This window comes from Phlebotomus papatasi, chromosome 1 (assembly GCF_024763615.1).
Source record: "Phlebotomus papatasi isolate M1 chromosome 1, Ppap_2.1, whole genome shotgun sequence".
NCBI lineage: Eukaryota > Metazoa > Arthropoda > Insecta > Diptera > Psychodidae > Phlebotomus > Phlebotomus papatasi.
In genome coordinates this window covers 36863095-36879933 of record NC_077222.1, presented here as the reverse complement: position 1 = coordinate 36879933, position 16839 = coordinate 36863095, and the positions used below count along the sequence as shown (strand labels likewise).

At 31.8% G+C, this 16839-nt stretch overlaps 1 protein-coding gene across 2 annotated transcripts in view; it reads left to right on the top strand.

Moving 5' to 3' along the window:
• LOC129799005 (cyclic nucleotide-gated cation channel subunit A) overlaps positions 1 to 16839 on the top strand; it is a 65273-nt gene that overhangs the window by 28387 nt on the left and 20047 nt on the right. Inside the window, exons 1-3 of one of the 2 annotated variants that reach the window (XM_055842571.1) lie at positions 88 to 545; positions 5426 to 5653; positions 12525 to 12687. In XM_055842571.1, the coding sequence (XP_055698546.1) occupies positions 498 to 545; positions 5426 to 5653; positions 12525 to 12687 (439 nt within the window). In that variant the 5' untranslated portion in view covers positions 88 to 497. Of the gene's footprint in view, positions 1 to 87; positions 546 to 5425; positions 5654 to 12524; positions 12688 to 16839 lie in introns of those variants that run through there. The other variant, XM_055842570.1, reaches the window with a different exon arrangement.

Below are 16839 nucleotides of genomic sequence, written 5' to 3'. Positions count from 1 at the left end.
CTTATTTTCCTAAATCTCTATAGAGAGAACGGTGTAATTGTGGGAAAATATCTATTATTCTAGTCTAATTCGTGCTGCAGCCGAGATCTCGATTGCAGTGTTGGAGCAGTCGAGGAATCTTCTTTTTGGGTGCAGTGCATTAGAACGCTGCTTTAGTGCTTGAGGATTTATTAAAACTCCAATATTTATTTTACAATTTAAAAAGAAAATGTTTTAAATATTTTAGTGAAAACTTATAGAGAAATGGTGTGTATGTTACTGTATCTTGCAGGACAGAAAGTGTGGGTGTACCATGAAAAGTCTGTGATAGAAGCCAATTTTTTATAGGATTTAAATGAGTTGAAGACACCCCTAAGTAGTGCAATAAATAATGTTATTGTTAATTTGTTGTGAAATTGATGAAGTGAGTGACGCTGAACGTGCCTTGAGTGGACTTACATCGATTGATCCTATAGCCTTATAACCATAATTCTTCCTTTTGCGAATCCCCCCCAAGAATGGTTCAGAAGATTGACATATCCGCTATTGGAGGTGAAAATATTCGGGTAATTATTTCAGACTGAGAAATAATAGAAAAAAAATAACAATTCAATTTCCTGTATCATTTTGTAATGCTCTCCACACTCATCTCCTTAAATACAATACAATAAATGCCTATTTAATGTTTTTCTTACGGCAAAAAAAAAATATTCATAGTTTCTTAGAAATGTACTGTGAGATCAATTTTTTCTGCAGTTTTTTTTTTCAATAATTGCCTCAAACACTTACACAAAATATCCATTCAGTGGGAGTGAGAGGGAAGACGCAAGAAAATATATGTATTAATTGACGGGAACATCTTTTTTCTTCTCACTTGAGCTATTTTGTTTCATGAATTTAATTGTCTTTGGCTGTTTTTTGCCCCTATCCACTAATGCAATAAAGAACTTTGTATCAATTTGAGCTGGGACTAAAAATTGCGTGTAGATAAAAATGAGAAATGATTTATTTTTAGGCTCAATTTCCCCTTGAATTGTAGACAATCGTTCACGTGCGAGTATCCGAATTTAAGTATATGGGGGTTTATCCACAATTTAACAAGAATTTTTCATTAGAAACAGAGTGCATTCCTCAGTTTTTAAGTTAAGGATCAAACGCAAAAACCTTCTTGATAGCATTTTTTATTTTTTAAATTGTAATGTTTGTAAGAATGAAAATTATCCTTATAAGACTGTAAGTTATACAGAGTGAACCGAATAAAGTGTAAATTTTATACTGTTACTCGCATCGTCTTCATATTTTGTATAATGAGGTAGTACATTTTATTGGCTCTAAACCCGTGGAAGCATTTGCGTTTTTTTGCTTTTTTTCTTAAATCTGTAATGGAACCCATACGGGATGCCCCGGCTGCCTTATATATATTTAGCTGGGAAGACGCCAGTAGAAGTCCTGCACCACTTGGGTAGGGACTCAGAAGATAAATTCATAAGATTTTGTTAAAAACAAATAAAAAATATTGATCTCGGTGTCAGCCAAAATCCCGAAAGCCAAAATTCCGAACGCCAAAATCCCGAAAAGGCTAAAATCCCAAAAGCCAAAATCTCGAAAGTTCAAAATTTTGAAAGGGATGGAGGAAAATGTTTAGAATAATTTCCCAAGACACAGAAGATTTCCCTTTGCCTCCAGCATGCACGGGTGCAATCGCGGAAGTAGCTATGATACTTTTAAGAATTCGGGTTTGGGGATTTTGGCTTTCGGGATTTCGGCTTTCGGGATTTTGACCGAGACCCATTTATCTCTAATGGATTTTCAGAGCTATTTTAAAATTCACAGTAGTTAAAGAATCCCTACCCTGAATGTGATCAAATCTTTGAAGTTTTGAAACATAACTCGGTGAATGGATACTGACAGCGTTTAGAAACCCTATGATGTATATGAAACAAAAAATTGCATGATCACCAGTGATTGTTCCTAAAGTAAAGAAGCGTGTTGAACAAAATCAGCATCATAGCTGGAGACAATTGACCTATACTTTCCGTACAGAAGTAGATCTTGAAAAATTCGAAAATCTATTTGAAGATTCAAAAAAGAGACTTTCTTACTTCTTGATAATTCCGCAAGGTGGATGAGGTACATCCTGTTCGAATTTCGAAGTGCTCAAGTGTCAAAATGTGATGGTCTTCACATTGTTGTGAGGAAAAAAACAGAACAAAGACGCTTACTGTTCTTGCCCCAGTATTTAATCACTTCATAATCACTGAGTAACTCTTTTGTGAGCTTTTTAGTGTGATATTTGATAAATTTTCCCCAACTTGTTCGAAAATTTAGTATGAAAATTCGAAATTGAATTTGAATTCTTCGAACTTCAACGACTTTTTGTGCAAATAGAGTTCCATTTACCTTTCATCCAAGACACTATTGGGGAATCAAAATCTACTTGTGATCGGGCTCATAAGATACATATATTACGGACATTCATGGGGCTAAGATTGAAAAAGAACCTCTTTGTGAAGCTTTATAAATTTCAAAAAGGATAAGATCCTACCAAAGGTGAAGGAGTTGGATCGTTTGGCTTGCGAAACATCTTTTTCTTTATTGGACAAAATTATCAAATTGATCAATTACTGAACAAACTAAACGATCGTGCCTACTTAGAGGAAAGACCATACGATAATTTGGACATCCGAATGATTACCGAAAGTCAAGGACTAGTTTTTAAGGTTTAAACTTCCGGAAAGGTTTATTATCAGTTTCCTCTAGAGTTTTTAGACTGTTGCGTTAAAACACTCAGAAAAAAAATGGGGTGCGATTAAATTTTTTTCCTCATAATTTTAACACTTTTTAGGTGTAAAAAATATATCAACATTTTTTAATGTTAATTTTACACTTTTTTAAGGATAAAATTAACATGAAAAAGGGTAACTTTAACCCATAATACACCTAAGAAGCATAATACTTACACCGATTTCGGATCAATACTGAAGAGTAAAATGAACATTTCCGGAATGTTATTTTAAATTTTTCGGATTTTTCTCAGTGAAGAAACGGCAATATTTATCGGTAAATCTGTTCTGGAAGGGGTTTTATTGCCTTGGAGGCATGAAAACTTTAGTGAAAGATACTTGAAGTTCTTACAAGATTCAGCACCGTCTCAAAAATCGCGCGCCAAATATAATTAGCAGAAAGACAACGTTTTGTTATTAATTTTGAGCTAAAAATGGCCTCCGTGGTAACCGGATGTAAATTCTCTCGACATCTTCAAAATAGCATTTTATTGATCAAGTTCAGGAATAAAACATACTAAAGTGTGGATAAACTAAAGCCAGCCTTCCGTCATGAATAAGCTTGTATTCCGGAAGTTCACGTTCCGGCAACGTACGATGCGTGTATCAGAAAATTCTGGCCCGTACTCCCAACTAAAAGCAGTTAAGCGGTCTTCAGACTAGAAGCTTAGTCCAACTCGGAGATCTCAAAATTCTAAATAACATGCAAATTTATTAGTCATTCAAAATCTAATGGATAATTTACCCTTGATAACCCATGCTAAATCATGGTTTTCCAAAAAATCTTGATTGATGAGAATTAGAGGAGTTGATCCATATGGCTAAGCCTTAGGTCTGAAACTAGTAATATGTCGAAAATTTCAAATACATTTTCAAGTGTTGAACAATTTCTAATTTTTTTGTCGTTCATCATGAATGTTCATTTTGAAATGAAAAATACAAAATTTTAAAAATTACAGTTTATTTATGCCACCCTGTAGCGACCAAAGTTTTATGAGTTATTCTCTTATCTGATTTTTCAAACATTTTAGGAAACAGTTACAGTTATTAGAATTTTGCAACTTTGAGAGAAAACGTTTTAAATTGCTTAAATATAAGTAAATCTTAAGTTTTTTGTTGGGAAGCTTGAGGTAATAATTTTAATTTGAATTTGAATGCTTTGTTAACACTTTAATCAATTTATAAAATATTATGAACAAAACGTGTATATTTCCTATTTCACGTGCAGGACTTAGGGTAAAGTGGTACAAGTTGGACAATGGTACAATTTGGACAGGGCTTTTTGTCTTCGTAAATTTAGTACTTCATTTTTATTTGTATATTTTTAGTGCTTTAGTTTTATAATTTGGTTCCTTGTGCTTAAAAACAAATTTTGTACTGTATTTATCAAGAAAAAAGCCATGTCCAACTTGTACCGGCGAATTGTCCAACTTGTAACACTAATTCCAAATTATATCACTTTACCCTACTGTTCTTTTAAAATTGCAAAAAATGTAAAATCTATAGGGATGGATGAGCTAGATACTTCTTCTAGTCAAAATTTCAAAACTAATAAAGAAAATGTACTCAAGTTAAGTTTAGTTATTAGATAATTAATTAATAATGCCTATCATTAATGTCTATATATCATTTTCGAAATACGTGCATGAGTAAAGCTGCTCTAGCCTTACTTATGAGAGTACAGAACCTCTGACAATAATTTCACAATCTCCATCAGTTGTACAGGATTGTCTGTCGGTAATTTAAAAACTTTTTGAACTTTAAATATTTCAATTTTTCTCTTATTTTTCAAAGTAAAAACCCTATTCTCTAAAAAACTATAGTCAACACAACTCACTATTTTCTATTAACCTTGATTAACAAAATAGAATTTTTGCTTTGGGAAATAACAGAAAAAATAAGTGTTCAAAGGCTCCCGCATTCAAAGGTAGACCACTTTCCCCTACATTTAAATTTAGCTCAGACTAAGAATTGCGTCTATCATCTTAGTTTTTTTTTTGTAATTTTAAAGTTTCTTTTTAAAGTTCAATTTTTTTCATTTTCTAACTACAAAATCTCTATCTGTGGGTGAGAGCTCATAAAAATCTGTTGTCATTCTCAAATCAAATTGTTTAGTAAGAAGCTTTTCTTGTCAGTCACAATATAGGAAGCTTTAAAGTTCAACAAACTGGGAAATTTTCCATTGAGGATTTTGTTTCCCATCAATTTGGCAAATGGCTAAAAGAAACCATAAACTTTGCATATTGAATTGTTGACAAAATAAACGGAATTTGTTGAATTCGTAGACAGTGCGAGAGCTTTGGGTATTGAGCATTTAAATGGCCAAGAGATGGGGAAACGTTTTGGGACATTATTTCTTGAGCTTAAATGTTTTCCTTTATGATCTTAGCAATTGCCCTCGAGTCTATATTTTGTTGGAACTCTCGCCAAAAACATCTCTTAATTAGTTGTTTAGCTATGAATACAAATTGCCGGATATATTTACACAAACACTCATTACTATGCTATGGAGAAAATCACAAAAGCAACTACAGATCGTAAAATGCAACTTTTCTCATTAACATTTTAGGACATTTTTGTGGAGAGCCAAATGGTCATTCCATAGAAGAAGAGGTCATTAGCGTAACACTAATTACATAAAATGTTTCATATGCCTCTTGCAGGAAACATCAGGACAGTCAATGTTAACATCATTCCGTCGCTCCCTAAATGCACTGAGATTTAGATTATCAAAAAGAGGTCGATCTAATACACAAGATTGGTTTCTGGATAAATTCTCAAACATCCCAAGTACCTCCAAGAAGAACAATGGTGAACCATCTGAACCAAATCACAGTGAGAGCTTCTGCAATCGGTTGTCAGTTGATCCGTCCTTGCCTTCACACTACAGGGTAAGTGTCCTTTTCTGAGTTTGCTAAATGGAAAAGAAAAATATTTTCTCTTATTCAATATTTATTTTTACACGAAATATTCGACCCATTGACATTTCCAGGATAATTTTTTAATAAATCAAGCAAAGCGTTAAGAGTTACTAAAACAAGCAGAATTCAGACGTTTTCTTTGATATATTATTTCTTGTTATTTGAATAATTTTCAACTCAAAATCTCTCTTGTTCACGTGTTTAATTTTTCCCTATGCCTGACTTCATGGGATGGGAAAGCGAATCAGTGAATCACTTCCTTCCTTGAGGGTGAATTTTCCCAAAAGCGTGTGTTTAGTGGAAAATTACAACAAACACAAATTAATTTTATTCCCACTCCATGGAAAATTTAATTATTCTCTCAGTCGCGACAGTGTTTGTAACATGATTTCCAAAGTCTAAACTAAATAAGTCAATAAGCAACCTTATGAATAAAACCCTATGAAATTTTCACAAGAAAGTGTCTTCCGGTGAAATTTGTACTAAATGAAAAAGCCCTTGCTTATAAGGAAAACTGCGGAATTTTCGCTCTATGGCATTTTTTTTTATTATTCACTAAATATAGGTGAATATTTAATAAAATTGAAGTGGAAAGGACTTTTGAAATAAGAACAGTTAACGGATTTAGTATCGCAAAATATTTTGATGAAGTGTGCAGTATTTTGCACAAGTACGAATAATTTCAGTTTGAAAGCTCTTCTATGCTCTAAAAATTTTACCAAATACGGAATATTTTGTTTTCTTCATGATTTATGGATTTATAAACTTGGATACATAATGGATTCACAACGGTGCATAAATGTCCTCTGGAGCAGTGTTGTTCTATTGCTTGTCCTTTGACATTATTCACGTAAAAAAGTCCATGTAAAAAAACACTAAGAGAATTAACATTTTTAATTCAACTCACGAAATTCAATAATTTAAATATCAAAATAAAAGTTTTTAGAGAGTACTTTAAGACTTCTGCAAAATATTGTGCGAAATTTTATAGTAAGTAATAGATTGCAGAAATTCAAATAAATAACGTTAAAATACTCTATTTTGACGAAAATTTCTCATTTGTAGAGGCCATTAATGACCTCAAATTTGAAATACGGTCGCATTTATATTCCTTTCTATAACTAGAGGAAAAATTTGCACAAAAGGAGGTCAAGTTTTGTAATTTCTATGTAAAAAGTTACAAAATGAGACAGAATGTGGTTCTAATACCAAAGTTTCTAGTTGTGCAGGCTAATTTGTAATTTAGCATGATTACAAATCAGATTTCTACAAATACAAATTTTGGATTTAAAGGTCTGTAACCTAGAAAGATAGTTTTATTACTCTGAGTCTCTAGCTCATTCATTTTATAAACTAATATACAGTATCGGCCATAAGTTTCTTGACAAAGGTATGTTCGAAAAATCAAGTGGAAAACATGATAGAAAAAATGACTTTAATTTTTTTTTGTGAATGTGTTGCTTGTAACCCGTAGATGTTATTTATGTATTTCAAAAGAAAAAAAAACTAATTAATTTTTTTCTCATATAAAAATCCTTTTCTAAGATTTGATCATTTTTCATCAGGCAGAAGTTTTTTGATAAATTTGAATTACTCAAAGTACGTTAGAAAAGATAATCTGCAACCTTTTTTTCAGATCAGACTTTTTTATGAAGTCCTAGGAGACATCCAACCGTTTTTACCAATTTTCACAATTTAGGGCAGAATCACATTGACAGTAAAATGCTCACCGTCACCGTCAAAGTCCTCACCGTATTTCGTTGATTTACGCATTTTCATTGCAATTCTTACGTAAATTTTCCATTACCATATTACCTTATCTCATACTCGGTAGCACTAGGCGTAAATAATATAAGAAAATTGAAGAAATAAAGCGAAAATGCGATAAACGGTGAGCAATAAAACTGTACGAAAAACTGTAGCAAAAAAATCCTACAGTTTTTTGTTTTGCTTACCGTTTATCGCATTTTCGCTTTATTTATTCAATTTTCTTATACTATTTTCACCTAGTGCCACCGAGTATGAGACAAGGTAATAACGTAATGGAAAATTTGCGTAAGAATTGCAATGAAAATGCGTAAATTAACGAAATACGGTGAGGGCTTTGACGGTGACGGTGAGCATTTTACTGTCAATGTGATTCTGCCCTTACTCTTGATTTTTGTAATATTTGGGGCCGGTTTTCTTTCAGAAACTGACGAATTCTGAAATTCTGGAATAAGATCTCATTAGGCTCACTATCAGAGATACTTATAAAGTGGTTACCAACCCTCTAAGTCGAAACCCTGTGGCTTCCACTAGCGTTTTTAGATGTACTCATGCCTTTACACTGTAAATTTGGCAATTTTATGTATATGATGTAGGGATTTGAGGAAATTTAGAAATTAATGATACACATTCATCCCAGCAGTATCTCTATACGATTCTCCCTTTTTTCAATTTTTTTTTTGTAATTTCTCATTTTAACTTAAATTATAAAGTTACAAAAACTACATTTTTTCATTGATTTTATATGCATATTGATCATTGAAAACTTTGGAAATAAGCAAACCGATCAGTTGGCTCTCAAATAACATTACTTTATAATATAACAGGTAACAGGATGTTAATTGCACATATTTTGACCATTCTGAGCCACTTTTTCAAATTTATCAAGAAACTTTTGACCTATGAAAAATGATCAACTTTTAGAAAAGAACTATTTTTTATATGAAGTAAAATTATTATTTTTTAAATACATAAAAAACATATACGGATTACAAGCAACTCATTTGCAAAAAGAAAAAAAATTAAAAAGTAATTTTTTCAAAACCTTTTTCCGTTTGATCTCTCGAAAATACCTTTTGTCAAAAAACTAAAGTAGCTAAATTGCTCCAGTTTGCTGTAAGTCGCCTCTCTTTTATAAATTTTTTGCTCCTAAACAAACTTATTTGTAAAGATCGGTAACTGTAATGGAAATTGTGTTAATATTTTTTCTGTAATCTTTAATTTATTAAGGATTAAAAAATAATTGAGGTAATTGAAGTAATTAAATCCTTTTCATTCGAAATATTTGTATGAATCAGACTCCAAATAAAGATAATAAATTGGTTTTCTAATAGTGAACATTAATTTATTAAAGAAAAAAACATTTGTATTAAAACCCTTTTACTACAATATTTGTAGTTTTACAAACCTAGTTTAAAATAGGTTTAGTTGCAAATTCGGATGTAAAATTATAAACCATTTACCTCTATAATCTGTTAAATTAGAAATTTATACCCATATCCCCAAATTCCTTAAATATTTTTACAAATCTTTTTTTCTGGCGTTTTTATGTTTTCCAAATTTGGAAAAATTGTATTTCCGGTTCTTTTTTATAGTTCTTATTATCACTTTATTAATTAGTTTTTCCGTGAATTAATAATTAATTAATAATTAATTTTTCCATTTTCAAATCGATGGAAAGTCTGCGTAATAATTTGCAGGTTTTAAATAGTGTTTAATTATCTATCTTTTTTTTACTTCTTTTAAATTACATGTAAATAAATGAACACACAGATCTGTGTATTTAAATAGCACCATTCTGGGGACACTTTATGATTTTCTTGGTGATGAAATATCAAATTTTGTATGCTTCAAGATCTGCAAGTCATTGCCGATATAAGATGTGTAAACTGAATTTAGCCGCACATTGAAAATTCAATGAAATGTCTATAAAAGAACGATAAAGCTATTGAAAAATATCTATCTACTCCTAAAAGTGAAAATGTAGAAAATTTTGATCATATCTCATATGGGAAGAAACTTTATCATCTTTTCTATAGAAATATATTCCTTAGGGAATTTAGACACATATTACAAAGTTTCCAGTTCAACTTTCTGCCTCAATTTATTGATAAAGAGGTCAATTTTCACGATTTTCACCCATTCAATGCTCAATCGAGCATTTTAGAGTCATTCCTTTGGACATTTGCCTTGTAACCGTAATTTTGTCAAACTTACTCTGAAACATTTTGAACAATTAATCTGCTTAATGGAGCAAGGTCATGTTGCCTTTCTTACTCAAATCCTGACGATTGGCAGGAAATAGATATATTGATGAGTTTTGGCTGAAGAAAATTACATTGAAATTCCAACAGAGAACTGAGGAAATCTCATTCGGTTTATTAATTAAACTCTTCGCCAATTAAAATAATAAAAGTGGGTGAAATGTACGAAATTTAGATTGGTTTTCTTAACCGCTTTTACCTTTCAAAGAAAATTAAAATCTACACCACTTAATATTAACCTCAAATGGATGTAATCTCTTTTTGTAAGCTCTCTTTACTACAATATCATTGTTAATTTAATTTAGATATTTTCATTCACTTCACCCGTCTGGTTATTTTATTACCATTGAAAAATATTTGATTTGTTATAAAAAAGTCAAGTCAAAATAAATAGATTCACCGTTCTTTAGAAACTCTGAAAGTTATACAAGAGTCGTCTAAAGTTAAAAAAAATTATGGGATTTGAAAAAAAAAAAATAGATTTTGAGTTGAACAGTAAAACAGTTTACTTCAGGATCTGTTCTAAATGGATTTTTTTTAAATAAAATTTATCAATATTAATTCTTTGATTTGCGATTTATCTAGAGCCCAAAAGATCAAATAAAAATATTATGAAATAGATATTATATAAACAAAAATTCAGTACTGCACTTCCAAAGGAAAAATGTTGTAGTAGTTGTGAAAAAATCCCACTTTGAGCAGGTTCAAAATTAGGCTATTTTATCTTAATTCTTTAATTTCTTGGTACTACGGGCTAGTTCACATTTTTTTGGATTAAAATACCTTAGATTCGGATATCTTTGTGTTTTATACAATCATCCACAAAAAAAAAGAACACTTTTTTTGTTCTAAAAAATTAAAAAAAAATGTCCTTTTTTCTGAGAACTTGCACATTTTGCTTTGTTTGCTTTGGGAGTCCCATACTCAGAGTTCCAAAATATGCGAAAGAGTTAAAAAAAAGCTAAATACCCTTTACGAGATATTTACAAGTAATAATGAGTTTTAGTGACAAGCATTCGTCCTAAAATGAAATATTCCGGAAAGATGAATTAATCACGGGTACTTTTCCGATCCATTATCGATTGGGATCGTTGAAGCCAAATTGAAAATTCCAAGACTTTTCAAAAAATCTAAATTTTAGCTAAATTGTTGAAAAATAGGCCCTCCAGAATGGTTTAACTTCAAAAGATGCTATGTTGATAAGTTTTATAAAAGTGATTGAACAGACTTCTGTTCGCTTGGTACGTAAGCCTAAGAAGTTTTGTGTTTATGCACAGAGAGCGACAATCAGAACAAGTGACTCCCAACCCACAATTCAACCCAAATAGAGACAGGAAAAAATTCCTGCCTCCACCCAGGCTTTTTTTTATAAGTTTTATATATTTTTTTATAGTTTTATAGTTTTCGGAAAAGCTTTTAGGACGAATTATTTGCTTTGACTATTTCTTAAGTCATATCGGTAAAAAAACTTGGAGATGTTTTCAACTTAAACCGAAAATATAATTTTTAATGGAAGCGTGGGAGATGGTTAGAAAAAAGAACAAAAGGTCTGGGTATAATATTTAATTATGGAGGGGGGGGGGTATTGAAATCCAGAACCCGATATCTCTTACCGTTTGAGCTTCAGACCGATAAAAATTTGAAAAAAGCGGATTATAATGTACCCATACTTAGTGCTACATTAAATTAAAATGACCTTGCTTATTCCACCTTTCTTCTTCGTCTTGAAAAAAAAAGAGCCCAAGGAGCGCCTTCTCCGTATTGTGGATGCCATGTGAAAATGTCTTTTTCTAAACATTCAGTTTTTGCACCGGGCGAGGCTCAAACTTACAACTGTGAAAGTCGAGTCAGAGATCTCATCCGTCCAAGACCAACGATCATGCCTATTGCGCCACTGAGATCCCCTAAAATAATATGTCTTTGTATCTCTGAGGAGTTGGAATCATTACCAATCGGTTCAGAACCGATAATTTATCGATTACAATTTATTATCTGATTTTAAACTTTATTACTCGTATTCCATGTTATGAGAATATTAAGATTAACTATGAACCAGTTTAAATTACTTACAAACAAATATAAAAAAGACGAAATGAATGAGATTTTTTCAAAAATTCCAACTAGAGCACCCGATTCATTTCCTCTTCATACGGCCAAACAAATTACTATATTAATTCACTGGTACGAGCATATAGCTAAATTTGGACGCTTTGTTTTTGCACAATAAACCATTTGTGAATTTTCAGGAACTTCTGTGTTAGATGATCTGACTGCTGTATATTGTGGTCGAGAAGAGGTTTAATATGGTCACACAAAGGAGCATGAAAAGCCTTTGAGACATCAATTTGAACTTTCAGTGTATAAACTTCAAACAGTCAAAACTCGTCTTGTAAAATAAGCAAATCCCATGCATCAACGTTATGCTCAAACTGCATGAAACAGAAATTGAGAGCTCCATTTTTGTGGTTTTTATTAAATAAATTTGTTCATTTCGGTCAAAAGGGAAGGATAATTTAATTACCAGCAACTTTTATAAAATAATCAAGCCTTTTCAGCAGTAATATACTCGTAGAAAGGGAGAGGTTGATTTTAAACATTTTTTTATTATTATTTTTTAATTTGTTTTTTTTTTTTATAATTGGCGCTTTTGAAAAAAGGATTATGGTGAACTCTTCATTTTTGCTGTATATGTGTCATATTTAATTAGAGCTTTTGAAGAGTTTTTATACAGAATATGTTCATGGGTCGATATTGAATTTCAATTTAAACTATATAAGACAGTAATGTTATTTTTTTCTTCAAAATTCCAGTGGTTAGCTGTTGTGTCAGTTGCCGTTCTTTACAATGTCATTTTTGTGATAGGACGTGCTGTCTTCTGGGAGTTGAATAAGAAATCTCCTGCTCTGTGGTGGATTCTGGATTATACATGTGACTTTATCTACATCATCGATACACTTGTTCACTGTCATGAAGGTAAGGAAATGAAGATGTAAGGATATCCCTTGTTATTTCAGCTTGAAATGTCAACCCATAGAAAATAGTGGCAGGGGGGGGGGGGGTGTAAGTTAAACCACAACAGTGAATAAAGTCAGCAATACACTTAACATTAACTACAATGTCTCGAAAAGTTGCTAACATTGTATGTGGAAAAATAACTCTGAAGACAACCACAACATAAATTCTTTTTTATATAATTTCCAACTGGGAATGGAGGCTTGTGGTGGGAAAAAGTGAAGAAAATAATTTTCCATAGAGCATTCTATATGTGGTTTGTTTAACGTTGAATTTGTCAAGTTTCTCACTCCTGCTGATACCAACCACCCTCAGCTAAAACCGCAGAGCTTCATGTACAAATTGCTGAAACTGCGCCCACATTGAGCAATTAACTTTATAGCTTTCCCTCTTACTCTTGGGATTATTTTCCACACAGCCACTATGTGTTAGAAAATAATAGTTGGAAACATGTGCTCTGGGGCTTGTGTAAATAATTCACCCAGTCTCTTTTTAATGCACACAAACCAACCATTAAATGATTGAAGCTTTTCGGTTTTCTCAACAACCTCACAATAGACCCCCCGCAACACTTGGGGATTTTCTCCATTGGAACTTAATTGAAATTGTTTGGAAAATTTATACAGTGAATTAAGCTCCAATCTTGAGGAATTTTATATAGCTCTTCAAATGACTATCGAGAGACAATTGCCCTTAATCAACACATTCGCCTGGATTTTATCAGATAAAGTTATGTGTATTACAACCAATCGTTTGGGAGAAAGTAATTCTATAAAGATTTTTTTTTCAATTAAAATGCAGGAAATTTATTGACTATTATTGCATTATTGTTAGATTTGTGGTTTATTCTCTTTATGATATCATATTTAAAGTCTGTTGCACTTTGAAGAAAATAGCATCGATGTATTTATTTTGTTTCTTCTAAAGTTTCATTAACTTATAAATATTCATATAAAATTATATGTTTGTAGATTAACTTGGAGATATAACTTGGCGAGTCAAGTAAATTAATAAAATTTTTTATAATCCATAAAATAGTTTCTTAACTCTATATTCACGTGGATAGAGTCTTCTAATCTTCATTTAATTATTTAAATTTACCCAGATTAAATAGCTCAAGAATGAACTTTGTAAGCTTTGATGTTGTCTTGAAATTAAAAAAAAAATGTATCCTGGGAAATCTGTGTAGTAACTTAAAACAGGAATAATAAGATGAAAAAGCAAAGAAGGAGCTAAATTTTCACAGAATATTAATTAACACAAATACACTTTTAATAAAGTTTAAAGAAGAGCTCTGATTTTCTAAACTACGTCGGTATAAATTGACAGTTTTTGGTCTAATACTCAATATTAACTTGGATTTTATTTTCAATTGGTATTTTTTGCGAATTTAATTTACAATGAGAAGTTGTACAAAGATAACAAAAGATCAGGCCCCTGGCAAGTTGCCTGAAATTTGAAGCCACTTTCTCATACTTCGCTTTAAATTTATATGGGATTTTTTTTGCACTCGCGACCGTTACACTAAATAACAAAAAAGTGAGAAGTTTTTCCGTATTATAAGATACCTTTCCGTATGAAGGGATAAATATACTAAATTTTTGTTTAAATACATTTTTTGCTCGGAGCACTGTGCGCTGAGTTCGAGATCAATTTAGGAATTGGCTTCAAATAGCTCCATATAAAAAAAATTAACTTGTCACATGCTTGCAAAAGATGTTCTTTAAATGGTGAGAAACATTGTAAAACTTTGGAATTGTCATGCCCCTGGACTTAAAGTATCAATATGGATAGATTTCGACCAATTTCGACAGTTTCTGAGAAATGCTTCTAAACATTAAATCAGTCATTTCAATCAGCCACTACATATAGCATTATTCTTTTTAAAATTCATGGGACTTGAACAATTTCTCGGAATGAACTGGATAAAGGGGCAGCTCAGAAAAACAACGATTCTTTCCAAAGCTTTCGGCTCAGACTCCAAGCCTTCCTCAGTGGCATGGGCGGGAAAGAGCATTTCTTTATTTTCTTTTTCTTTGAAATAATTCTTCCACTTACTCAAATCTAACAATTCCTTGCTTTGTCATATGGTCTATGGATTCACAGAGCGTGGGATTTTGAGGGAACTTTACATAAGTCAGTAACCACATAAGAACTGGATAAAGGATAAAATCTTTTTTCTCTTCAATTTAATTAAGCAAAATTAAGCACCTCAAAAATGGAAGAATTTTATTTCGCAAAAAAGTCGAATTATCCTTTATAGTTTTAGATAATGGGCAGATATTTCTGGAATAAAAGTGACAGGGAACAACTGTCATCAGTGGTTCGTTCCCTGTTGTAGAAAAATAGGATTAGTTATTTCATTTTTGTACCTATTTTCTTCAAAATAATTCCGTAAATAAAAGCATAAAAGAGAAGCCTTTTTGAATATATAATATTTCTAAAAAAAAACATTTAGATTATTTGAAAATTTATTGAATTTTTTTTTTTGAGAATACTCAAAATCGCAGAAAAGACAACCTTTCTGGTCCTTGTAATTTTAAGTTAGTGCTTTATAACTTTTAAATATTTATATCGACTTATTTAGGCCTTAATATATAGCTCATATGACTGGAAGACTGACGAATTTAACTACTCAATATAACAAACTATTTAAAGTATAATACTACTAACAATATTAATGCAAATGTATCCAATCGAATAAGAAAATACCGATCAGTCTCCGTGATTAGCTCATTCATCAGTGTATCAGTGATGATCAGTAACCGTGATTGACTTATCTGCAGTCAAGGTGAACCGTGAGTGGTATATCTGTTTCTATTGCTTAGGGTTAATTGATAGGGAACTTCTTGTAATTTAGTACAGCTTCTAATTTTAGACACTTTGCATGCAATCCTTTTTTTTAAATTTCCGGTTTCCCTAGGACAATCTACGGTTCCTTTTTATAAACACGAAGCGCACTTGGTAAGTTAAGTTCTTGAAATGAGCAACAATGGGCATCATATTGAGGCGGCTAAGCCGTACAAAATTACAAGCAGTTTTTAAAATTGCAAGCAACCTGTCCAAAATTACAGTCAAATTCATTTCTACATTTTTGTTCATTTTTAAGCGTATTATAATTATTTTTAGAAAGGCAAAGATGATAAAATAAACCGCTTGTCAAGGTTTAAAACAATACTTCTGAAAAGAGAGCAAATAAAAATACTTAATTTGTATCGAATATATTGGATTTCTACCTTAGGACATTGGGTCTCATATGCTATGCACCCTATCCCAACTTATCAGCACTTTCCCTATAGAACGAAAATGCTTCTAACTTTGACTGCAATTTACTTTTGCGTTTATAATTTAAGTAGAACCGTGTTTACTATTTTTAGATATCTTTTAGATAACCTTAGGTTCGCTTCTTCTGAACCGATTTATTTCATGTTCACCAAGAAGAAGTTAAATGGTTTCTAGATAGCCGACAAATGTTTGCTCATAATTGTCAAAAGTCATAAAAAAATTGTATTTTTTTAAATATTTTCGCACAGTTTATTTGAGATCACTTAAATTGGTTCATTAAATTTTCAGAAAAACTATTCCGAATATAAAATTTGGCTAAGAGTGCGCACTAGTAAATCTAAATTGATTGTGAGAATAAAAATACGAGTTTTAACTTGGTTAGGATTCATTCCTCTTCAATCTTTACGGTGATTTTTTGTCCCCTTTCTCAGGTATTGAGATCAATTGGGCAAATCGGGTTAGGGTTTATTGCAAGCACTACCTTTTCACAAAATATTGTAGAAATTTTCATCATGACGGTCCAATGCAGACTCTGCATTTGGCACTCCGTCCCTTTGAGGTTTCTGCCGTCATTACTCACCACAGCCATCATAAACCAGTATTAAAGCACACCCAGTTCATTAAAGGGTATCATCCACTACGTCTTTCCGTCTCCTTCTGAGATAACCTTTTGGCCTTATTCCCTCCGGTTCCAGATTCCATAGCTTCGTGGGCATTCTAGTAGGCACATTCTTCTCCCTGGATAGAGGCCATAATGTTGGGTAGGGTACTCCGTACAGCTGCTCCAATTCAGGGTTCATTCCCTTCATTCTAATCCAGAAATCTCCC